Raw genomic sequence first — 22,407 nt, 5'->3', positions numbered from 1 at the left:
GAGGAGGTGACGGGCAGGAGATGCTGGACGCTTGGGCGAGCCTACCAGCATTGCATTACGAAGAACACGTGATGGCCGCGATGATGACTTTTCACTACGTACGGCGCTGCTAAGAGAGATTCGCGATGCCGTCTCTGCTGAGCGAGTCGATGGCTGCAAAAGCTCGTCACCAGCTGCGATAGGCGCGTTGGCAGCTGCTAGCCATGCAGCAGGCCCAATTGTGTTTCTGTATGTAATCTGCATTATTCTATTCTACGCGCCCTTTGCGCTCTCGAGTCGTGCCATGTTCGCTCAGGATCATCTGGGGTGGTGCTCTGAATCGATGTCGCTGTGCGGTTTCATCCCGCTACGGACACACGGCAGCAAATCGATAAGAGCCTCAAAAAGCGTTAGGCACTCCGTCATCCGGCAGCGCGTGAACCAAACTCTAACACGCTTGCAGGCTGTTGCAGGCTGCCTGCGATATCTGCTCGACAACACTCGCTCTCTGCGCAGTGCGTGGCAGCGATTCGCCGTGCTCAGACGCTCTTTGTCTGATTTATGCCCGCGAGGGCAGCGCACAAAGGCCGGATAACTTTGGAGCAACTGTGCCGAACGACGTGCGGCGGCTGTGGCTGGCCTCGGCTTCAAGGGTCTTCCTATTTCCGCTGCCGGTGAAACTGAACGCGTCCCACCCACGACAGACAATGTTTGTTTCCCGGATTGCAGGATTGCAAGAACAATCCGGTCGACCAGCGCGGCGATCGCTGCTCTGCACCGACTGGCCATGCCCGCCATTGACACTGCTCCGCGCGCCGTCGCCCAGGTGCACGCAAAGCGAAAGGTTGGGAATGACGTGGATCCTAGCTCCTGCCGACGAATCGGCAAGGGTGCCATGCAATGCCTGCAACGGCGTCCTTTCGGACCCTCGGCCTTCTTTCGCGCACCAAGTAACGGCCTTCGAGAAAGCTGCATGGAATCTCTCGAGACTAGTCGCGCCGCTCGCCAGTGTGGCCTGATCTGCAAGCACAGCGTGCACTGGGTGGTGGCCAACTGCTGATGCCGCTGCTGCGCTCGCGTCAACCAGATGCCGTTGAACAGACGTCAGTCTGCTAAGGTCAGCTTATGCATGCTCGTGTGCAACACGGTTAGCGCGCTCTGTCACGATACCAAGTCACCAACCAGCGCGCAGGCTGGCCTTGTCGCGTCTCAAAGCGGAATCCCGACCGCGGGTACCGGCTTTTGAGCACATAATGTGACACATCCGATACTCGCACCATCTGAATGCTACCTCACAGCACGCCTTGTTCGTGGCTTTGCTGCTCAATCTGCGTTGCATTCTTGCTTGTCTTGGCAGGTATTCGCGACTCAACAGCGCGGCAGACGGGCAACAGCCCGGCTCCTTAACCCGATAGGAAAATGGTGCTTGCCCTAGGCTCGCAGAAATTTTCTCGCTGCTTTGCTTGCCAATCAACTGCGGCGACTGCTTGCCAGAGCCTGGGTACGTATGCTCGACTTCCACGATTCTGGAATGGACAGCGGTACGTGGTCAATTCGTGCCCCCACGTGTTTCGCGCGTTTGTGGGATGCTTGCTGCAGGCAATGTCTACCAGTTGCCAAACCGGTGCAGCGCCTCTTGGAAGCCTCACTGCCCTCGCAATTTTGGCCGGCGCTTTGCCCTGCCAGGTCCTCCCGATGGTCCAAGCCTGCACGCGCGCCGCAATGTGCTGGCATTTCACTGCGCGGATCAAGGAAGGCGACCGAAGGCGAGTTTGCAGAGGACACACTGCATCTTCGACGAAGTTCAAATAAGCTCAGTCCCACTCCACGGTTACATACCCGCATGTGGGAGTGGATGATTTCGGCTGTGGGCAAAGAGTGGGCTGTCGCCTCCAGTCACCTCGCAACCTGACACGGAAGGAGCGGCGACCCGTGGAGCAAAGATGTCGTGCAGCTGACTGGCTTGGTCAAACATCGCGACACCCTGCCCCAGCAGCGACCCTGCCGCAATGGCCCGTTGTCTGCTCGGACCTCCGGTCACGAGCACGGTGGCAAAGCGACAATGTCGGTGAGGAGGAAAAGGCCCGGTCGTTGCCGCTCGTCTGGCGCTGTGCGCCACCGGAAGTGCAGTTCCAGCACATTCCTTATGGCTGGGTCGCTGTATGTACTTGGCCGAACATAAGCGGTCTGCGAACGTATGATCCAGTTGGTTTCGCAATGGCCGCCTTGTTGCGACCTCGTTGCGAGGCTGTCTCGGCCACTGAGGATTGCCATGGCGTGCCTCAGGAGGCTTGTAGCGTCACACCCGTTTTGGCGAATACACGCGAAACTGCAAGCTTCACCAAGAGTACGCAGGGCTGCTTTGGTGTGTGTCAGCATGTGGCGCTGCGTGTCGGACTCCCAGGCTCATGTGAGAGCCCTGTCCAGTCAACACTGAAACTACTACCCTGTCGAAAGTACTCGCTGCACGTCAAGATGCAAGATGCATCCTGATTTCAAGCTCGGACGCGGCGGAGCTTCTAGAACAGAAAGAGAAGCTTTTGCGTGCCCGCAACACCTGCACATCACACACCCCAGCCAGACTACTATCTGAAATCAATGAACCGATCCACGCGACTCGCTCTGCACCTACGTGTCCGCTCCTTCACTGCACGCCAACTGACACACTCGCGCTCCACCCGCGCAATGGCATCCAGCACATCCAACGCACCAAAAAGCCAAGCCCAGTCCGAGCCGCCAAACCCCCAAGAGCAGTCCCCAGACACCCAGCAGCAGTCCTCCCCAGCCACCCAAGCACCACTTCCCCTGCCCGAGCCTTCCTCCGCCGCAACCCAGATCAGCGTCAACGGCGAGGGCGTCAAGCTGGACCACCTTGGCCCGCTTGTTGTCAACAAGGACGGTTCGCTGTCGCGCATCGCGAACTGGGATAGTATGGCCGAGATCGAGAGGCAGAACACACTGCGGATCTTGGGGAAGCGGAATCAGCTGCGGCTGGGGGGGCTGAGGGGGGATGGCAAGGAGTCATAGTGGAGTTCTGGGGGCGGGATGCCAGCGGCGCTGCGGGGCGTGGTGGAGATGTTGGGTCCATGAGGCGTGTTGTAAACGAGATCTGCTGTCTGAGGTGGGTGTGGTTGGTGGGGGAACAGCGGCGCAGTGAGGAGGATTTCGAGGCTACCTCTGCATGCGAAGAGAGGAAGCGATAGCGTTTCCAATACTTTCCGGGGTCTACTTGACCGTGATGCGAAATCGGACTGTCTGCACCGCTGGAGGTTTTGCCAACACCATTCTCACCCCCGCAGCGCTGATCCTTTGCATATCACCAGGGGCTGGGTCGTGGCTCGATCACCTATGGATGTTCGTTTAGATGTGGTATGAATGCTCTAGCACTTGATATCGACGGGGAAGTTGGTGACGGTTTGCTGTAACCAGACGTGGTGAAACGATGGATTCTGCAGACTCAATCGTATTCCTCCCTCTAAAAGCAAAGCACAAGAGTAATCATCGATTTTGTGTACATCGCTCAACCGGAAGACGACAACCATCGCTTCCATCATTTCGTCTTTGCCACCACCGCGCAGTCGTCCCCTGTCACCCAGCCCACAACGACAACACCACAAACAACATCGTCCTTCCTCCCACCCGATCTCGGCACCGCCTCGAGAGGCGCCTCCTCCCCCGTCCCCCCACGATCCGGCGCATCACCGGACGGTCACCGACCGGCGCGGCTGTGTACACAGAGGCGCGTTGGTATCGCCGTCATCACGTCGAGTAAGCCACCGGCTAACCTATTCCGGGCGAGCAAGAGGGCCGCGGAAAGGCGCTGTGTAGTCGGCCAGACAAACAAGGCCGCGGAATGTAAACTTCGGGGGTTTCAAGTATAACGGCCGAAGCCGTCGGTAGTTATATGTGCAGGCCGCTGCAGCTGTCGGGCAAATTGCCTGATGGCGGTATATTTGTGCTATGGCAGTGATTGATAAGCCGGTCTGTGACTGGTCGCTTCATGTGCTTGTAGAGCCAGCCAGAGGCCTGGGTTAATCTGTTTCGTGGTGAGAGGGGATCGGGTGTCCTTGTAGGTACTAGTGTAGGAAGGATCGGTGGGCTTCTATTTAGGTGGTGGTATAAGGTAGCATTCACTGTAATTATTCGATAGGTTGGTTTCAGTTACAGGGTCATATCTGTGTTGTGATGGTCAGTATCCGGCAGTGTTGTTAACGCTACGATACACTTGACCTGGGATGTTGCTGGTTCGATACGAGCAAACTAAACATCAAGGACCTTGAGACTGCTCGAGCTGGATATCGGGACTGTGGTTTAGCTTGTCGTTTTCTGATAGTGCTATCGAGTAGGACACATGGAACCCAGGAGGGCTCTGGGTGCGCTTGCTGCCCTATGCGGTAGTTTGTGGTACGGTCTTCGGTACTTCATATATCAAAGTCGATGTGGTTATCATCGATATGCTTCCTAATGGCATCCTGGTTGACTGGAAGATTGATGAAGATTGATCGCTGGGCATAGAGCTCTAGAAATGTCGATGCGATTTTCCAAGGACGTTACTGTTCATATTCTCCTCGCGTGCCCTGATGCTTGTGAAAATGTTTGCCGAGGTATTCAACGAGCTGAATATTCTAATCATACGTCGAGAGCAATGAAGCTGTTGTCTGGAACAGTTTCAGTTTCACAGTTGGCTAGTTTGTTTATCCTGAGCAATGTGTGACGAATATTTCCATGGACGAAGTAGGACTTGAAGTCAAAGAAAATTCTTCTTGGGTCTCGCGGTGATTAACTGTCCTTCAAGAGAGACTTATCCAAAGAGAATATCCCAGAGCATACATCGTACTATGTGTAGGAAGAAGTAATGTGCACCTCTCGCATCAGTGCCATCTGATCCAGTTCCAAGTAGTGTCACCACGAGCCCGAAGGGCAGAAACAAAGTTCATCTACTAGCAGGCACCCGTATTTTCTTCACACATCCCCTTCTATTGCCAACCCAGCTCACAGGTAACGTAGTTTAGACTGATTCCAAGTCACCACAATCCAGCACGAACCTTATCTTCTGCAGGTACCGAACACACTCTTCAACAACACCACATGCAGCAGCTCAATGCTTAAACCAGACACAAGCCACCTCTATACACCGCCCCAAAAATTCGAATTGGCAGTAAGCCCTGAGGAATTGAGGTTGAACCACTAGACACCCCCACCGCAACGACCTCTGAAGTGAAGCGTCCGAGTGTGTGCATACGCCGGCTTGTCTGCATCCAAAACAGAACAGATATGTCGAGACGTTGTGGTGCACGACAGAAGACGCGTATCTGAGATGTAAGTGTGATACTGTTCGTGCTGAATGTGGTATGTGGTGGTCATAGTATGGTGTGGTCGTGGTGAGGTGTGGAGAGGAGTGGAGTGCTGTGGAGCCATGCAGCCCCTCCCCCTCCCGTGAAAACTCAGATTGCCCCTCTTGACGTGACTCCTGGGTCTTGGAGAATGAGGAACTCATTAAAACCCAAATTTGAATCCTCCTTGCACGATTCCAATGACAAATCGTGATATCTATTATATAAAATCTTGCTGTTTCATCAAACTAAGGTTCGATGGTGTAGTTGGTTATCACGTCAGTCTAACATTCACTTGTTAGGTCCACTGAAGGTCTCCAGTTCAAGTCTGGGTCGAATCATCTTTTTGCGTCTCAATTGCACCCGAAGGTCTTCGGAGCTACTTACTCTACACTCATTCGCATTATTTTTTGGTTGCATGTGGATGCGTCGGCGGAAGGGAGATGTGGTGGAGGGGGATAGATAGCACGACGTGGCATATGAGGACGCAAAAGGCGTTGGATAAGCAGAGATTGTACACGCACAGAACAAAAGAAACGTGACTTGAGTGTGGAAGTTGTATTTTTGAGCTTTTCATTTGGCTGTGTGCATGGCACTACTGAGTTTCCCACGACGCTTGACTATGGTATCTCGATGCCCCTTGCGACTCTCCACGACCCAACGTTGATTTCCACCCAGTATTGAACGTTCACATCTGGATAGATATGCAGGAAAGGGTTGCGCTGGGCTATGTTGCCAGGCAAGGCATGATGCATACTGGACTGGGGGTGGGTGGTTCAGTGATGATCGAGGAACAAAGCATGGGCGACTATTCGAGATGGGTGTGCTACTCTTGCAGCGGATTCACAGGTATATTCCTGGCTGCTACGTGGCGCCGTGCTGCTCGCTCGACACGTCTACCCGTGTTAGTTGCGCGTCGACAGACCTACCCGCTCCTACCCACCATGCAGTCTCGACTCTGCGGCCCGGCGCGACGTCTATGCGTCCTATCTCACCCCAGCGTCACGCCGTCCAGGATGGTCTCGACGACGGGAATGTGCTCGGCCAGACGGTTCGGGTCGCGCATGATAGCCAGCACGTCCTCCTTGCGCCCTGCCAGCTTGCGGCGCACCTCCTCGTACTTGTCCTCGCGCGCAGTGTACTCACGGATGACCTGGCCGGTGGCGAACTCGACAAAGACGCGCGTGTCGCGGATGCGGAAGACGACGTCGTCCAGGCGCATGAAGAAGCGCACCAGCAGCAGCAGGCGCGCGGGCATGACGCGGATCTTGCACGACAGCATGGCGATGCCGTTGTCGGCCAGCTCGTCCTCGTACAGCACGACCTCGTCGAAGAACTCGATGGGGTCGGGGCGGCGCAGCAGGGCGAGCGGGATGGGCGTGGTGGTGGGCTGCATGGCGGGGGCGTCGGGCACGGAGCCGCGGTAGTCGGTGCTGTAGGACCAGTCAAAGGGCTTGACAACCTCCTTGATGTCCTCGAACTGCTTCTGGCGGTTCTGCTGCCAGGCCTGCGAGTAGGCGACCTGGAACATGTGGGCGCCCGTCTTGTCGACGCGGTCCAGGGCGTCAAAGGCATTGAACTCGATGGCCCAGCCCGAGGCCGGGTGCTCGATGCGCGCCAGGTTGTCGCCGAAGATCATCTCGGGCGGGGTGATGCCCAGGGCGCGCGTCATGGCGTCGATGGGGCCGGCCTTGAGGATGGGCAGCTTGCGCGTGGTGATGCGGAAGCCGGCCTTGGTGATGGACGTGGCGGCGACGCCGGGCGCCACCGTGTCGACGGGCGCGCCGTTGGAGGCCATGGTGTGCGGGGGCAGTCGTGCAGTCGTGCAGCAGTGCAGCCGTGCGGCAGCTGTGCAGGCTGTGCAGTGCAGGCTGTGCCTGGCGGCGGCGTGTGGGGTCGGTGGGGGATCGGGATCGGCGCACACATCGCCCCAGCAACGCGCCTGTTTATTGCTCGCCGCTGGGCTAGCCGCCGCACGCTCCTCCCCAGCCTCCCGTCCCATCATCATCACCGCCATACCAACACCCGGTCCCGACTCGCCCGTCGCATCGCTCGCAGACCACCACCAGGCGCTGCCGCTCGACGCTCGTTCCGCCGCGACGCCGCTGCGACACTGACCCGCGACACCGACGCGCCCTCGACACCAACCCGCGCCGCCCGCCTGCAGCAACCCGGCAGCAACCCGCAGCACCCATCATGGCCGAAGTCTCGCACCTCGAGGCCGCCTTTGAGCGCATCACCGTCAACGACGAGAACAGCGACGAGCAGCCCTACGCCAAGCCAAAGGCCCCCGTCGCGTCGCTGGCCCTGGCCACGTCCGCCTCGGGCGCCAACCGCATGAAGGTGCCGCTGCAGAAGCTCGCCGCCGCCAACTCCAGCAAGCTCAATGCCACCATCAAGCCCGTCGTCGCCCCGCCCGCCCGCCCCGACGGCCACCGCCGCACCCTCACCGACACCGCCCTGTACACCCCGCCGCCGCCCGCCGCCGCCGCCGTCCCCAAGCAGTGGCACCTCGGCATGTTCGAGATTGGCAAGCCGCTGGGCAAGGGCAAGTTTGGCCGTGTCTACCTGGCGAAAGAGCGCACCTCGGGCTTCGTGTGCGCACTCAAGGTCCTGCACAAGTCCGAGATCCAGCAGGGCAAAGTCGAAAAGCAAGTGCGCCGCGAAATCGAAATCCAGTCGCACCTCGCCCACCCCAATGTCCTGCGCCTCTTCGGCCACTTCCACGACGCCAAGCGCATCTTCCTGATCCTCGAGTTCGCCGGCAAGGGCGAGCTGTACAAACACCTGCGCCGTGAGCAGCGCTTCCCGGAGCCCAAAGCCGCCCAGTACGTCGCCCAAATGGCATCCGCACTCAAGTACCTGCACAAGAAGCACGTCATGCACCGCGACATCAAGCCCGAGAACATCCTCGTCGGCGTGCACGGCGAAATCAAGATCTCGGATTTCGGGTGGAGCGTGCACGCGCCCAATAACCGCCGCAACACCATGTGCGGCACGCTCGACTACCTGCCCCCGGAGATGCTCAAGGGCGCCTCCAAGGACAACTACTACACCGAGAAAGTCGACCTCTGGAGTCTGGGTGTCTTGACCTACGAGTTCCTCGTCGGCGAGGCCCCGTTCGAGGACACCCAGGTCATGACCCAGCGCAAGATTGTGCGGTGCGAGTACACGGTGCCCGGATTTGTGAGCGCCGAGGCCAAGGACTTGATCAAGCGGGTGAGTTCTCCTGCTCTTACACACAACATGCTGTTTTAGATGCTAATAATATAACAGCTCCTCGTGCTCGACCCCGAGAAGCGCATCTCCCTCGAAGACGTCGAGCGACACCCGTGGATCATCAAGCACTGCAAGGGCTCGGCGCGCGCGTACGAGCGCACGTCAGACAAGTTCAGGAAGAGCACTGAATAGGCGACTGTTAATAGCACCATTTACGAACGGCGTTTGGGGATTTAGCGCATTGGCTGGCGTTCTGGATTGATTTTGGCTTTCTTATACAGCGTTCGCATGGTTTGCGTAGTCGATTGGCAGCGCGCCGAGTAGAGCGTGTGGGTGCGGTACGAGGACTGGACATTTGGTGTTGATCGTTGATGGGCTTAGTGTTGTCACGGTGTCATATTCTTACGTCTTCTCCTTTGATATTGAGATGCGGGTCTAGGTTCGATTGAATTGCACATATCTTCCTTTCCACTGCCGTTCCTTCTAAAGCAAGCCGTCTCTGAACGATCCAAACACTCTCTACGCCAGGCCTCATCTGAATTCTACCCCCTCAAGGTCTCACCCCATATGTCTCTCCCCCGCCCCCTCCCCCGGCGTCCCCGGCGTCCCCGGCCTACTCCTCTCGCCTCCCAAAAAAGCCACATTCTCCCTCACCGCCACATACTCGCTATCCGCGTACCCCAGCGCCCTAACAATCTGCGTCGAGTGCAGACCTCTAATGCGCCGGATCTCCGAGGCCGAGTAGTTGACGACCGCCCGCCCAATCTCGACCGGCGCTTGCGAAGGGTCGAAGAGCGGGTTCTGGTGCGCAGGCGCGGGGGAGTGAGATGGAGTGTGCGGATGCGCGAGCGCGTGGACAGGGTGGCGCAGGGGGATGGGGGCGTGGGTGTGCGTGTGCGTATGTGTAGTCGGGGACGCGAGCGGCGCGGCCGACGGGGGAGCAGCGCGCTTGACGACGACAAGGCGTACGGCTTCCTGCTGCGCAAAGTGCCCGTCCACGTCTACGATGCCGACGGGCAGGAGACCCGCTTTGTCGTGCAGCGCCTTGAACGCCCCGCCGTCGATGTAGAGTGTCCCGTGCGGCGCCAGGCCGTGCAGGATCCAGAAGTAGCGGTCGCGGATCGGGTGCGCGATGGGGAGGAAGCGGGTGTGGAGGGGGACGGGGGCGTCGTCTGTCTGGGGCGCCGGCAAGGAGGCAGTGGACGCGGACAGGTCGGGCGCGTCGTCGGGGAAGGACGCCGAGTTGCGGCTTGACGCGCGGGCCTTGCGCGCCTGCTCGGCGTGGCGGATGATGGCGGAGATGTTGCCCGGCTTCGAGCTCTTGGTGATGACGGTGGTGACGCCTGCGCTGGTGGCCAGGCGCGCGGCGACGATCTTTGTGCTCATACCGCCGGTGCCCAGGGCGGAGCCGGCAGAGTTGACGTCGGCGGTGAGGTCGGCGATGTCTTCGACGACTTCGATGGCTTTGGCGTCGGGGTTTGTGCGCGGGTTCTTGTCGTAGAGGCAGTCGACGTCGGTCATGAGGAAGAGGTAGTCGGCCTGCACCATGCCTGCTGTGATGGCGCTCAGGGTGTCGTTGTCGCCGAACTTGATTTCCGTGACGGCGAGAGTGTCGTTCTCGTTCACGATTGGAATGACGCCCATGCTCAGCAGCTCAATGAAGGTGTTCTGCGCGTTCTGGTATTGCGTGCGGTCCGCAATGTCGTTTCGCGTCAACAACACCTGCGCGATCTGCTGGCCCAGATTGCCAAACAACTGATCCCACAGCGCCAGCAGCTTGCACTGACCTATAGCAGCCAGCGCCTGGACTTTGGGGAGGTGCTTGGGGCGGCGCGGGAGGTTCATCTGGCGCAGGCCAACGCCGATGGCGCCAGACGAGACGATGACGACGCGGTGTCCGTCGGCGTGGAGCTTGCATGCTGTTTCGACGATGAGGGAGAGGATCGACAGCAGCGGCTGGTGGGTCTTCTCGTCGACTATCGAACTTGTGCCTGCGCGTGTTGGTCAGTCGATCTTGCATGCACCGCGGGGACTGTACTGAGGAATTACCGAGTTTTATCACCACGGTCAATTGCCCGGGCATCTTCTTCATGTGGACCGCCATGCTCAGTGTTGCGCTGTGGGAGCAGAGGCAGGGAGGCCGCGGATATAAGCCCTCATGGACAACGCAAGGCGGTGTCGAGCATGACTGCACCACCCACCACTCCGAGCTCCGGCACCTGCGTCAGTCCCGCCTCCTCGCGCTCCCATTGGCTCCCGCACCGCGCTAGGGCGACCATCATCGCGACTTTTGCGACGGCAACGCAGCGCGCCCTAGCTGTCAATCCCCTCCGCATCTCGCGACAATCGCCTCCGCCCGCGCCCCATGTCGAAGCCCGAATCTGCCGATGGCGCCCACCCCGCCGCTATCGCCCCCCCGGGCCCCGCGCCCCCCAAGGTCGACCCCGTCTTCTACACCTGGAGCAACACCTTCTCCATCATGCTGGGGCGCATGACCGGCAACCGCGACGTCAGTCTCGAGCGCAATTACTTCACCGAGCTCGACGCCACCAAGGCCGAGTCCATCTGCAAGCGCTGCGACTCCAACAAGGAATACCTGCTGCAGTACTCGCCCATCGTGCGCTTCCTGTCCGACGAAGTCTACAAGCTGGGCGGCGACCTGACCAAGGACAACATCCTGTGCCGCATGTGCACGAACGAGCAGTCGGGCGGCTTCAGCCTCGACCACGGCATTCTGCTGTGCGCCAACAAGTTCCGCAATCGCGGGCACCAGGAGGACACCATGGCGCACGAGATGGTCCACGCGTGGGACCACTTGAAGTGGAAGGTGGAGTCGACCAACATGCGGCACCAGGCGTGTCTGGAGGTGAGCACCGCTGGATATTACGGACCTACGGCCGCTGACATTGGTAGATTCGCGCGTCGACGCTGTCGGGCGAGTGCCGCTTTACGCGAGAGTTCTTCACGCGCAACCAGTGGAGTATCACGGAGCAGCTGCAGGCGTGTGTGCGCCGCCGCGCGGAGCTGTCGTTGTTGCAACGGCCGCAGATAAAGGACGAGGCGCATGCGAAGAAGGTGGTGAACGAGGTGTGGGACAGCTGCTTCCATGACACACGGCCGTTTGATGAGATCTACCGATGAATGGATGACTTGGACTGGGCGGACTTGTTGTATATGTCAGAGAAGGTATAATGTGTATGATAGTGTACAGGATGGCACATGCATAGCGACGGCGTTTAGGGACTCACTTTCGCATCTCGGTGAATATATCATGTAAAGAATACAGTTGAGCGTCTTCTCGTTCTCGGCACCATCAAGTAAATTCAGGCTCTGACTATGGTATTGGCGAGACACATCGATAAATTTGAGCGACCGTCTGCTGCACACATCACCTACTCACTCTCACTATCCTGCTCCCGTCGCTGACTCCCCAACACCGTCGCTGTGCCATCAACACTCCACTCGTCGTCTTCCCACGGAAAACGAATAACCACCTTCGTCTCAAGCTGCCTGTTAAATCTCCTATACCCTTCCGGCACCTCCTCAATGCCAATGACACTGCTCGTGATACACCCAGGCTTCGCCCTGCCACTCTTGACAAGCTCCACAAGCTGCGGTGCCAATGCCTGGGGATTCACCACACCCGCCTTGATCGTCAGGCCCTTGGACCAGAAGTCGCTCATCGGGAAGTCGAGCGTCGGCGGGATCTGACCCGCCTCAGGGCGCCCAGGAGCTTTGTCCTGTGCAATGTATATGCCCACAAGCCCAATGCCTCCGCCACGCGCCGTCGCGGCTACGGCGTTGTTGATGATGTGATTCTGCTGCGGCTCGAGGTTCTCGTTGACGCACTCGTAGCCGCAGCAGTCGCAGCTGCGGTCGACGCCGTTGGGTTCCAGCTTCAGGATCTGCTGCGCGGGACTGCCCTTGGTGAGATTGATGGGAATGGCGCCGATATCTTTGGCCTTGTTCAGGCGCGCCTGCACGTGGTCGACGACGTACACGCGGGCTGCGCCTCGGAACAGCGCGGTGTAGGCGCAGAGAAGTCCGACGGGGCCGGCACCAAACACTGCTACTGTCTCGCCGGCGCGGAAGCCGGATAGGTCCAGGCAGGTCCAAGCAGTACCCCAGATATCACTGATCATGAGGTAGTCAAGCTCTCGTGACGGGTAGTGTGGGATCTTGATCAGATTTGTATCTGCTTGCGTCACTCTGAAATATTCCGCTGGAAGTGGTCAGTATGAAACCAGCACATACTCTGCTCCAGATGGTACATACCCTGCAGTCCGTCACTGCTGCCGAAGTCGGCTCCGAGACCGACGCTCTCAAGGGCCGGTATGAGTTGATCGATGTTCAGGACTCCATCATCCGGAGACGCAGGTACAATGACTCTGTCGCCGGGCTTGACATTCTGGACGGCTTCACCCACCGACTCAACGATGCCAACGCCTTCGTGTCCCAGGACCCATGGCGGGTTCGTGCTGCCTACTATACCTCGATAGATGTGAAGATCGGTGCCGCATATTCCTGCTGAAGTAAGACGAACGATCGCGTCTTCAGATGAGAGTAGTTTCGGTCTGGGCACGTTGTCGACCGAGACATGGCCCGTCTTGCCCTTCCAAACCACGGCGCGCATCGTGGGTGCCGAGACGTTGTTGTCAGACTGGCCGTTGAGTAGACTAGGCATGGTGTGTGGCGATGAAGTGCTGGCCAGAGGTGTTTGTGTTACTGGAGTTTTCTTATTGGGGGTATGATGCCAGTCTTATACTGCGATGGACGGGGTTCTATCCGGGGCACACACAGCAGACCGCACAATTTTTCAAACTGTCTATGGAAACAGTATCGGTGATGTCTCTCGAATTGATCACCAGATTGTCAAGTTTTGATCAGACTTCGTCATTTACTCTCGGTGATGTGGAGCAGCCCTAATGGATGACCACCCTGAATCTCAGCGACCAGAAGCCTCACGAGGCGGTCTTCGAGGAATCTCCCTGACCAGAGCGCACACTGACTACATATGTTTTGCCTAAAGCAGAAATGCAAGCTTCCATTTCGTTCTTGGCATAAGCTACAAGGAAGGAAGCTATCTTAGTAAGGTTTTCTGATGCGGTGGATTGGCTGACATCGTGCAAACCCAATCGTTCGCAGATTGATCCGGCTGATGTGAGGTCATCCACGTGCGCGAGGATGGATTATTGGTGGGCCTGATCCAACTCTTCCATCACGAAAGCTTATGCCATTTGCTGTTTGTGGTATTATTCCATAGTTGAAAGATGGGTAGGATCAGGTGCTCGAATCTTCCAAATGTAGCTCCTTGGGAAGGCGTGCGGCTGTTGGTAGCGCAGGTTGGCGCCACTTCACCGCTGATTCTTCTCTACAGTGCTAATCCTGGGTATCAATTGCCGGACTTCCTCATAATCCTGCTCATTGGGGGTCAAGCCGAAGCGTTGCTCGATCTCGTCGGATATGAGGAGGCCAAAGCCTGCGTATGCCATGATGCCGACGCCCATGTATATCCTAGTCCTCGGCGCGAGATTTCTGTACCACCTTCACAGGCATTAGTCATAGGTGGACGACGAATAAATGAAAATGACATACTGCCAGACGCCCATAGCTGATGTTGAGTACTCGAGAACCGACTGATGTGTAACAGGCTTCCTGTGATGGCTCACAATGCTAACCTCAAATCTCCCGACAGCTATGACGAATACTGTCAGACAGTATCCTACAGTGGCGTACGTTGGGGTTGTCAAAAGTGAAGAAGTTCAGAAGGGATGACGTGAGGGAAACGGAAAGCCCTGCCAAGGTGACAGCTTCCGCCTCGGTCGCTGCAACAATGCTCAACCACAGGTCGTGCAGAGTGTACGCCGTCGCCGAAGTGCCAACAAGTCGAGACAGCCCAGATTCAGCAATCACTACGCGGGGAATGTCACGGGAGCCGGCAGCCTCTCCGCCCATAACTCCGCATCACCCCCGAAGCTCCAGCGGTGGACAGATGCGGTCGCAAGACCTGCCTGCAACCTGAGGCCAACAACCACACATTGGCGACCTCCAGATTCTCACTATGCCCGGCTTTCGCCGCTGGGGCAAGTCGAAATTCGAGAAGAACCCCGAGTCGTCGTTCAAGCTTCTTGCTGCCGTCTTGGTCATTACCTTCTACCTCCTGATCAAAGAGTTCTCGAACCCAACCATTCGGACACGCGACGTGCCTGCATATGGCGCGCAGATACAACATACGGCATGGAACGGTACGGGCAAGGCGCAGGAGACGAGAGCGGGCAAAGTGCGCAGTGCGATGAAGTACACGTACTGGAAATACAGAGAGAGCGCGTGGGGCGCAGACGACATATTGCCTGTTTCAGGAGGCAACTCAAGCACTAGAAATGGTTGGGGCGCATTCATCGTGGACTCTGCAAGTACATTGGCGCTCATGGAGCTCTGGGATGAGCTTGCGCATTCGGTGGAGCACATCCTCGGCATCGACTTTACGCATACAGAGGATTTGGTTGATCCATTCGAGACTGCAATTCGGTACCTCGGTGGCCTGCTATCGATTGTGGAACTGTACGATGTTGGCAAGATTCCGGAGGATGTCCTGCACGGCGAAGCGCGCGATCTGATACTCGAACATGCTGTAACTTTGGCCGAGAAGCTTGGCCCCGCATACGACACACCCACAGGCATGCCGTGGCCGCGTGTGGACTTCAAGAAATCACGAGGTGTGGCAGACCCGCCGTTCGTACACGTCGAGCACCCCGACAAGCCACAGTACGCGCATCCTGCAATTGGGCCTGCGCGAACAGGATCCTCGATCCTCGAGAACCGCGTCCTGACGAGGCTGACCGGTGACCCAATCTACGCAAAGAACTCAACACTTGCATGGGCCCCTCTGGTATGGTCAAAGTGGTCGACTCCGTGGAAGGGAATGATTGACGCACCAATCGACATCACGACCGGTGCACCAGTCGGTCGCGACAGGCATTGGGACGGCGGTCACGACTCATACTATGAATATCTTCTCAAGATCACGCTTCTTGCACCACCGTCTGAGCCTCATGTTGGCACATACAAGGCACGCTTCCTAGAGTCTGCCTACTCATTACGGAGGCGCCTCAGCACACGATCTGCATCCGCACCTGATCATGCTATGCAACATCTATTCATAGGAAAGCAAGACGGCAAACAGTACCACAATGAGCAAGGTCATCTTGCATGCTTTGCGCCCGGCACCATCCTGCTTGGTTCTAAATACTATGATCAGCCATACCTCAGAACATTCGCGCTTGCCCTGTTAGAGGGCTGTCGTCATACATATACTTCCACACCGTCTAAGATTGGCCCTGAAAACTGGTCGTGGACACCGAAGTTCAGCTACGACGAACCGTTCTACTCACCTGACACAAGTCGTGCTAAGAAAGAGTGGTCAGAAAGCGGCTTCTGGAGTACCAGCCCGCAGTACAAGGGCCGACCGGAGTATGTCGAGTCGTTGTTCTACGCCTGGCGCATCACCGGTGAGCCGCGGTTCCGCGACTGGGCGTGGGAGGCCTTCTCGGCTATGGAGACACATTGCAAAGCACCGTACGGATATGCGCAGCTTGCGGACGTTTACAGAGTACTGCCTGCAGAGTGGCCCGGCGCAGGCGAGACAAGATGGATCGATATGCAGGAGAGCTTCTGGGCAGCCGAGACGCTCAAATACCTCTGGTTAACATTCACGGACGTCGAAACCGCCAGTCTCGATAACTGGGTCTTCAGCACCGAGGGACATGTGTTTAGAATGATTAGATGAGCCGGACACCAATACGACTCGAATACGAAGATGCTTACCAACGTGTGGGGTGGTGTAAAGTCCAAGCGAAGATGTATTGACCGCTAGCGTGGTAGCACAAGACATGCGTCGGGCTATATATACGCCGCAAACCGCCTCCTTTCACATCAGCTGTATAACAGTATCAACCAACGGCGTTGTGGCGGAGTGGTTATCGCGCAAGACTAGAAATCTTGTTCCTTCGGGAGCGTAGGTTCGAATCCTGCCAACGTCGTCTTTTTGCGGTTTCAGAGTGTCTGAGCGAGTCTTGAGTCTCTCAGGAGACCCGCAATGTTTTTGACGGGACCTGCCAAGGACCGAGCTGCCGAGGCCGTCGCGTCGTCGCGCTGTAACCCTCAAGATCAAGCTGCAGCAGTCGCACTCTAATCACCCAACATGCCGCCTCGTCCGTTTCCGTTCCCAATGCGTATCGGCAATGACCTTTGCAACATTCCACGAATAAGGAAGCTGATCACAGGGAAGGATGGCAGTAAAAGCAAACCGCTTGAGGCTCTGTTATCCAAGATCTTGACGTATCCCGAGCGTACCTACTTTCACAACCGCTTTGGGAGACATGACTATGACTTGGATCTTGCTGCACAGTTTCTGGCTGGCAGGTTTGTGCCACGATGATCTATGCCTCTTGTAGGAAGCGTCCTGACAATGTGCTAGATTTGCGGCGAAAGAAGCATGCCGAAAAGCCTGTGATCATTTAGACAAGAACACGAGGGGCTTCAAGCATATTGTAATTCTCCCAGTCACTGAACTTGATCGTACAGAGCATCAGAGTAGGAGACCAGAAGCCCTTGTTCTTTGGGAAGCCCTGAAAGATCCCGAGAGATCAACAGCTGCGCAAGAATCCCTCAACGTACAGACCCTCGAAGGCCAATTGTGCGAGATCAGCATCAGCCACGACGGCGATTATGCAAGCGCCGTCGCACTTGTGCCCGGCATGAAGCAGAACCAGTTACTCTCACAGACAAGTCAGAAGAAGTCCCAACGATAAGATGTCAGGCCATTTCAATGCGTCACTTGAAAGATAGCGGTGGGAAAGAGTCAGCTGCGCAAAACGCTCAGACGCTTAGTCCCGTTCAAGCATTGAAACAGCGTGTAGGCGCGGAAGTGGGCGCGATATCCATGTACTTTGACATGGCAGAGCGGGAACGCAGATCACGCCCTTCAGGTCCGACATGTACCTTTAAGGGTGAGGATCGGCTCCAGGACAGCCTCGCCGGTGACCAATTAGGCATAAACAAGCGAGTTGGACCACGTTGTCCTGCGGCCCGAATTACGGGTTCAAGCGGTCGAGAGAAGCAACCTGGGCGTCACGAATGTTCAGCCTCGTCTGGCTCTTGTTCCACGCTCAAGTGACCACCACGCCTCCGGATACCGGCACAAAATCGACCACTCAAACGCATCTGCATACGCCAGAAATGCTTGTTCTATCGACACGACACTTGCGCCAGCTTCGAACACCCAGATGCTCGAAATCAATGCATACTTCCTAGTCATACCTTCAGCTGCGCTCGCTTAGCCCTGCGAGTGAACGCTAAGCCCCTGCGCCTCTACCTCCACACCATACCAAACAGTGCTAAGCACATGCTTGGCACATCACGCATTGCCTGTTGTGGTTACCGCTTGGTGCCACGACAGCCTAACTTGTCTATATGCGCGAACAATACGAAGTATGGATCGATCTGCGTCCAATTTCGCCTACAATCTCATCTTACTGGATCCAAAGTACCACGTTCACCCGTTTGTGACAACCGCAGTCCCTGACCGGTATTTCCTGGACGGATGTAGTCGGCAGTGATTTGCGGCCTGAGGCTCACGGACGAAACGTTATGAAGGTCTCCAGAGCTAAACTTGAAATCTTGTGCGCCGTTGATTTATTCCACATCTCTCTCAGTGCGAACCACCATTTGACAGTGGAAGCTCACATAGAAGAGGCCAGTCATGCACTCAAAAGCCTTGGTCGCATCGGCGCTCTTCTCGAGCAGCCTTGCTTCAATCGTCACGCCATCGGTCTCTGCCGCAGACCCTACCATTACTCCGGGCCCGAACATTGAGCTTCTGAGGAAGCAGAACGATGCCCGTTTCATGGGATGGGTATCCATCTCTGGTGTTTGGACATCTCAGCAATGCGAATTAGGCGCTAGTCTGTATCAGAGCGGAGGTCACTGGCGATGCTGCGCGACTACAGCTGCTGGCTGCGACATCCCGCAGGCTTGCGTCAATGGCAACTTGATCTTCGATGGTGCTCTGCTAGGAAGCAGTACATCCTTGACCTTTCCTTGGTATGTATCTGCTAGCATGAACTCAAGCCTCAGCACTGACGGACAACAGTACCTCCGTCTACGATGATCCAACAGATCGCTCATTCACCGTCTGCAACACCGCTTTCTTGTATGAGAACGAACAGGACTCAAGTCCTCAGACAAATGTGAACTGCGGAGTCAGCAGCGTCAACTGGTCATACTGGCGGGTCCAACCCGAAGCTGCGAAGACCACAGCGGGTCAGTCTCCCCAGCACCCAAACCTCTCACACTCACTGACACTCCCCAGCCCCCTCCATCACCCGCTCCAGCACAAACCCCACCCTCACCGACATCAACGACCCCACCGACGCAGATCCAACCCTCGTTCCTACCACCCCCGCGCCCAAAAAATCCTCCAGCAAAGCCTGGATCGCCGGCGCCGTCGTCGGGCCCCTCCTCGGCCTCGCCCTCATCGGCGGCCTGATCTGGTTCTTCCTGCGCCGCAAGAAGACGGCCGCCGCCGCCGCCCCTCCCCCAGCCCAAACCACGGCCGCCGCTGCGCCCCCGCAGTACTACCCCCCGCCCATGCAGCAGAATGCCAGCGCGGCGCCCTTCGGTGTCGCCGACGGCAAGCAGTGGGCGCCGCAGTCGCCGCAATCGCCGGTCAGTTCGGTGCCGAGTCCGGGGCCGTATGGCGGGCAGTATCCGCAGCAGGGCGGGCATGCGGGGCCTGGGCAGGAGTTTGTGCAGCCTGTGTATGGCGCACCCAGTCCTAGTATGAGTCCGCCGCCGCTGCAGCAGCAGGGGGGTTATGCACCGCAGCAACAGCAGCAGCAGGCATTTGAGGCAAGGCCGTTTTCAACAGAGTTGGATGCTACTCCGCCGGTCGCGCCAAAGGGGCAGTAGGTAGGTGAGTGACGGAATGAGGGAAGGAGGGGATAGTAGAGAGGATAGTGGAATCGGGGGAGACGTGTGTATGTGAGGACGGTTGTGTGTGTGTGAGAGAGAGAGAGGTGTGTGCGGTGCTGGAGATGGACAACAATGTAGTAGCGATACCCATCCATTGCCCTTTGATGAATTGATGGTTATGTCACCTTTTTATTATGTGAAAGGATGTGTGAGAGGAAGTGACACAAGCATCCAATTCACGGACGTGTTCATATAAGATCACAATAAGTCGTGCATTTAGAGAAAATATTGATCTCGTCGTGTCATCGTATTCCCCCTCTACGACCCAAGGTATCGAAAGCGCAGACCCCCCAACGCCGCGCAAATAATGCAAACGCCCCGGAGCCCGAAGCTCCCCATGCGCACGAACCAAGAAAGAACGTGTATGATACACCTCCGCTCGTACAGCAACGTACACACACGTACACATACAGACGCATCTAATCGTGCTTAGCCCCAGCCCCCCCGATCCCGCCCAACAGCCCATCCCTTTCCCCCAGCTGAAAGTAGCCCTGACCGCCCCTCCTGCGCATCCTCTTCCCGACCAACAGCGCCGCAAGTAGGGTGCCAATGCTGCCGAGCACGGCCAGCACGGGATGGTGCCAGGCAAAGCGGTTGAGGCCGAGGAAGACGCGGGCGACACGGCCGGAGGTGGACTTGGGCGCGATGCGCGGCGGGTTGTGGGTGACCTTGGAGATGGTCTCGAGGATCGAGGTGCGCGAGGGGCGGATGGGTTCGCCGGAGATGGTGGTGTCCCAGAAGCGGCGGTTCTGTTGTTTAGTCAGTGATGATGCACAGTGGGAGGTTTTGGGGGAACGTACGTCTTCGTCGTTGATGATGACGCGCTCACCGTCTTTCACGTCAATGCCGTATGTCGTCTTGACCCAGCGCTCCCAGAAGGCGCCGTCAACCCAGGCGAAACCCACACGCGGGCGCTCGATCTCGTCCATGTTGATGCGGATGCCCTTTGCGTCGCGCAGGGCGCGGTCGTCGTTCTTGTCCTCTGCTTCTTCGATACGCAGGTGCTTTGCGTCGCGCAGCTCCTGGCGCTCGAGCTGGAAGAGGGCTTCCTGCTTATCGATCCACTCGATGGCGGCGCTCTTCATCTCGCGCTTGGAGAGGATGAATTCGTCGTAGCGGGTGCGGCTGAGGATGCCCAGGACGACAATCTTGCCGTCCATGATGTCTTTGGCGTTGGAAGAGGTGAGTTCGGGGACGAGGGGGAGCCAGACGGATTTCATCCAGGTCAGGACCTGGCGGGTGTCGCGCATCTCCTTGGGGGTGATGGGGGGGTAGTAGGTGGGCTTGCCGTCGCGGGAGACCATGAGGCGCGGCCAGGTGGAGATCTTGAAGCGGTCGGACATGGCCTTGTCGTTGGTCTTGACGATCTTGGCCTTGCCGACCAGGCTGAGGGTCAGGCGCTCGAGGGCGGCAAAGTCCTCGGAGGTGGTGGCTTGGTCGTAGAAGTAGACAAAGACGACCTCCTCTTTCTGCTCCAGCGCCTTGAAGGCTGCCGCATCTACGTCCTCGACGCCAGCACCGACGGCGGATGCCTTGTTGGCGTAGTCGAGGAGGTCGCCCAGGCCGCGGAGGCCTTCGTACTCGATGCGTTCGCCGCCGCGGAAGAAGAGCATGGTAGGGTAGCCCTTGACCTTTGCGTCCTTGCAGAGCCTCTTCTCGACGTCGCAGTTGACCTCGCCGACGTTCAGCCTGCCCTTGACCTGGCGGGCCATGTTGTCCCAGTTTGGCTTGAGAGCCTGGCAGTGGTGGCACCAGGGCGCATAGAACTTGACGAACCAGGGATCGAGGGTGTTTGTGACGACCGACTGGAACTTCTCGGCGGTGAGCACCTCGGAGATGCCGTCCGGGTTGAAGGTGGACACGGGCTTTGCAGGCGCGGCCTTTTCGGGGGTCGGGGTGGGCGCAGCGGCTTTGGTGGGCTCGTTCTTGAGGCTCGCGAGCTTGGAGGCGGCGGCTTGCTTGTCCTTGACGTCCTCCTCGGCCTTCTCTTTGACCACGTCCTCGGTGTCTGGGCCGGCCTCGACGGCCTTGTCGCCGGGCTTGGGGAGCTTGGGCCCGCCCTCCTTGCGCGAGCCGGGGCGGATGGTCTCGAGCAGCTGCTCGACCCAGTCGCTCATCTCCTTCATGTTCTTGGAGCCCTTCTGGCGCTGGGTCTCGACGCCGTCGCGGAAGTAGATCATGGAGGGGTAGCTCATGACGGCGTGGGCATTGCACAGGTCGGCCGAGGCGATGCAGTCGACCTTGGCGAAGTTGAAGTCGTAGAAGCGCTTGAACGAGTTGAGCGAGTCGCCCTCGGGCTCGCCCTTGGCGTCGATGGGCTTGGAGGTGTAGTAGAACTCGTAGGCGGTCTGGTAGGTGGGGGCAAAGTGCCGGCAGTGCGGGCACGAGGGCGAGAAGAACTCGACGATCCTGGGGCGCGTCAGTGGTGGGCTGGGGGAGCGGGCGGGCGCGCGCGAAGAGCAGGAGGGGGTGGGGGGCGGTACCAGTTGCCCTTGCTGATCTCGCTGTCGAGGGTCTTGATGTCGAGCACCGGCATGGGCGGGACGGTCTGGCCATTGAAGACGGTGTCGGGCACCTTGTCCTCCCAGTCGTCGTCGGCGGCCGCGTCGGCGCGCTTTGCGGCAGCAGTGTCGGGGGCGGCGCGGGCGGCGGCAGCGGCAGCGTCGGGGACGGCGAGGGCCGAGGCCAGTGTCGCCAGCGACAGGAGCGAGTAGAAGAGGGAGCGCATGGCGGGCGGCGGTGGGTGCCAGATCTGAGGTGCCAGATCTCAGGTGCCAGATGCCAGATGCCAGGTCTCGCTGTCCCTGAGACGGCCGGCACATGCGCATCCCTGCAACCGCCGCCA

The 22,407-nt window shown here is 58.0% G+C and overlaps 11 protein-coding genes and 2 non-coding genes across 13 annotated transcripts; 8 read left to right on the top strand and 5 right to left on the bottom strand.

Moving 5' to 3' along the window:
- Positions 1-2,664: 2,664 nt before the first annotated feature.
- Positions 2,665-3,006, top strand: C7974DRAFT_323404 (uncharacterized protein; the record flags this gene model as incomplete). Its single annotated transcript, XM_046138897.1, has 1 exon — positions 2,665-3,006. The coding sequence occupies one exon, from the start codon at positions 2,665-2,667 to the stop codon at positions 3,004-3,006; it is 342 nt and encodes a 113-aa protein (XP_045990958.1).
- Positions 3,007-5,564: 2,558 nt separating this feature from the next.
- Positions 5,565-5,653, top strand: C7974DRAFT_t126. Its single transcript has one exon. It is a non-coding gene; the product is annotated as a tRNA-Val (tRNA).
- Positions 5,654-5,861: 208 nt separating this feature from the next.
- On the bottom strand, positions 5,862-7,177 carry C7974DRAFT_406607 (TIP41-like family-domain-containing protein). The gene has a single exon (XM_046143157.1). The coding sequence runs from the start codon at positions 7,108-7,110 to the stop codon at positions 6,304-6,306; it is 807 nt and encodes a 268-aa protein (XP_045990957.1). The 5' UTR covers positions 7,111-7,177; the 3' UTR covers positions 5,862-6,303.
- A 331-nt stretch (positions 7,178-7,508) lies between these two features.
- On the top strand, positions 7,509-9,006 carry C7974DRAFT_476669 (serine/threonine-protein kinase 12; the record flags this gene model as incomplete). Its single annotated transcript, XM_046146696.1, has 2 exons — positions 7,509-8,531; positions 8,589-9,006. 2 exons carry the CDS (start codon positions 7,509-7,511, stop codon positions 8,721-8,723), a joined length of 1,158 nt encoding a protein of 385 aa, XP_045990956.1. The 3' UTR covers positions 8,724-9,006.
- Positions 9,007-10,712, bottom strand: C7974DRAFT_406603 (Aspartate/glutamate/uridylate kinase). Its single transcript, XM_046143156.1, has 2 exons — positions 10,581-10,712; positions 9,007-10,522 (listed from the first exon to the last, which is right to left on the bottom strand). Exons 1-2 carry the CDS (start codon positions 10,633-10,635, stop codon positions 9,090-9,092), a joined length of 1,488 nt encoding a protein of 495 aa, XP_045990955.1. The 5' UTR covers positions 10,636-10,712; the 3' UTR covers positions 9,007-9,089.
- Positions 10,713-10,772: 60 nt separating this feature from the next.
- Positions 10,773-11,831, top strand: C7974DRAFT_406601 (mitochondrial inner membrane protease-like protein ATP23). The gene is made up of 2 exons (XM_046143155.1): positions 10,773-11,397; positions 11,445-11,831. Exons 1-2 carry the CDS (start codon positions 10,897-10,899, stop codon positions 11,670-11,672), a joined length of 729 nt encoding a protein of 242 aa, XP_045990954.1. The 5' UTR covers positions 10,773-10,896; the 3' UTR covers positions 11,673-11,831.
- An 18-nt stretch (positions 11,832-11,849) lies between these two features.
- Positions 11,850-13,508, bottom strand: C7974DRAFT_87373 (alcohol dehydrogenase GroES-like domain-containing protein). The gene is made up of 2 exons (XM_046147424.1): positions 12,807-13,508; positions 11,850-12,753 (listed from the first exon to the last, which is right to left on the bottom strand). Exons 1-2 carry the CDS (start codon positions 13,213-13,215, stop codon positions 11,924-11,926), a joined length of 1,239 nt encoding a protein of 412 aa, XP_045990953.1. The 5' UTR covers positions 13,216-13,508; the 3' UTR covers positions 11,850-11,923.
- Positions 13,396-14,369, bottom strand: C7974DRAFT_87382 (uncharacterized protein). The gene is made up of 2 exons (XM_046147425.1): positions 14,127-14,369; positions 13,396-14,075 (listed from the first exon to the last, which is right to left on the bottom strand). The coding sequence occupies exons 1-2, from the start codon at positions 14,138-14,140 to the stop codon at positions 13,886-13,888; spliced, it is 204 nt and encodes a 67-aa protein (XP_045990952.1). The 5' UTR covers positions 14,141-14,369; the 3' UTR covers positions 13,396-13,885.
- C7974DRAFT_87445 (glycoside hydrolase) lies at positions 14,370-16,813 on the top strand. The gene has a single exon (XM_046147428.1). The coding sequence runs from the start codon at positions 14,593-14,595 to the stop codon at positions 16,315-16,317; it is 1,725 nt and encodes a 574-aa protein (XP_045990951.1). The 5' UTR covers positions 14,370-14,592; the 3' UTR covers positions 16,318-16,813.
- C7974DRAFT_t127 lies at positions 16,490-16,570 on the top strand. The gene has a single exon. It is a non-coding gene; the product is annotated as a tRNA-Ser (tRNA).
- Positions 16,814-16,857: 44 nt separating the features above from the next.
- C7974DRAFT_291849 (uncharacterized protein) lies at positions 16,858-17,305 on the top strand (the record flags this gene model as incomplete). The annotated part of the gene is made up of 2 exons (XM_046137652.1): positions 16,858-16,952; positions 17,008-17,305. Coding segments are annotated over 2 exons (393 nt in total), but the record flags the coding sequence as incomplete, so codon positions are not given.
- Positions 17,306-18,203: 898 nt separating this feature from the next.
- C7974DRAFT_87396 (uncharacterized protein) lies at positions 18,204-19,591 on the top strand. Its single transcript, XM_046147426.1, has 3 exons — positions 18,204-18,632; positions 18,682-18,851; positions 18,901-19,591. Exons 1-3 carry the CDS (start codon positions 18,292-18,294, stop codon positions 19,497-19,499), a joined length of 1,110 nt encoding a protein of 369 aa, XP_045990949.1. The 5' UTR covers positions 18,204-18,291; the 3' UTR covers positions 19,500-19,591.
- A 390-nt stretch (positions 19,592-19,981) lies between these two features.
- C7974DRAFT_467123 (thioredoxin-like protein) lies at positions 19,982-22,347 on the bottom strand (the record flags this gene model as incomplete). The annotated part of the gene is made up of 3 exons (XM_046146354.1): positions 22,046-22,347; positions 20,363-21,971; positions 19,982-20,311 (listed from the first exon to the last, which is right to left on the bottom strand). The coding sequence occupies exons 1-3, from the start codon at positions 22,288-22,290 to the stop codon at positions 19,982-19,984; spliced, it is 2,184 nt and encodes a 727-aa protein (XP_045990948.1). The 5' UTR covers positions 22,291-22,347.
- Between the last annotated feature and the right edge of the window lie 60 nt (positions 22,348-22,407).

Source organism: Boeremia exigua (genome assembly GCF_020726555.1).
Source record: "Boeremia exigua strain MPI-SDFR-AT-0100 chromosome Unknown C7974scaffold_16, whole genome shotgun sequence".
NCBI classification, from domain to species: Eukaryota; Fungi; Ascomycota; class Dothideomycetes; order Pleosporales; family Didymellaceae; genus Boeremia; species Boeremia exigua.
The sequence above is the reverse complement of the archived record's forward strand: the minus strand, read 5'-3'. Positions and strand labels throughout refer to the sequence as shown.

Excerpts from the sequence above, each read along its gene's own strand:
- C7974DRAFT_406603 (XM_046143156.1), bottom strand. The coding sequence starts at position 10,635 with ATGGCGGTCCACATGAAGAAGATGCCCGGGCAATTGACCGTGGTGATA. Across the intron at positions 10,523-10,580 it reads GACCGTGGTGATAAAACTCG|GCACAAGTTCGATAGTCGAC; the intron begins GTAATTCCTCAG and ends CAACACGCGCAG.
- C7974DRAFT_87396 (XM_046147426.1), top strand. The coding sequence starts at position 18,292 with ATGCACTCAAAAGCCTTGGTCGCATCGGCGCTCTTCTCGAGCAGCCTT. Across the intron at positions 18,633-18,681 it reads ACATCCTTGACCTTTCCTTG|TACCTCCGTCTACGATGATC; the intron begins GTATGTATCTGC and ends GACGGACAACAG. Across the intron at positions 18,852-18,900 it reads AGCTGCGAAGACCACAGCGG|CCCCCTCCATCACCCGCTCC; the intron begins GTCAGTCTCCCC and ends GACACTCCCCAG.
- C7974DRAFT_87445 (XM_046147428.1), top strand. The coding sequence starts at position 14,593 with ATGCCCGGCTTTCGCCGCTGGGGCAAGTCGAAATTCGAGAAGAACCCC.
- C7974DRAFT_406607 (XM_046143157.1), bottom strand. The coding sequence starts at position 7,110 with ATGGCCTCCAACGGCGCGCCCGTCGACACGGTGGCGCCCGGCGTCGCC.
- C7974DRAFT_406601 (XM_046143155.1), top strand. The coding sequence starts at position 10,897 with ATGTCGAAGCCCGAATCTGCCGATGGCGCCCACCCCGCCGCTATCGCC. Across the intron at positions 11,398-11,444 it reads GGCACCAGGCGTGTCTGGAG|ATTCGCGCGTCGACGCTGTC; the intron begins GTGAGCACCGCT and ends TGACATTGGTAG.
- C7974DRAFT_87373 (XM_046147424.1), bottom strand. The coding sequence starts at position 13,215 with ATGCCTAGTCTACTCAACGGCCAGTCTGACAACAACGTCTCGGCACCC. Across the intron at positions 12,754-12,806 it reads CAGCAGTGACGGACTGCAGG|CGGAATATTTCAGAGTGACG; the intron begins GTATGTACCATC and ends GACCACTTCCAG.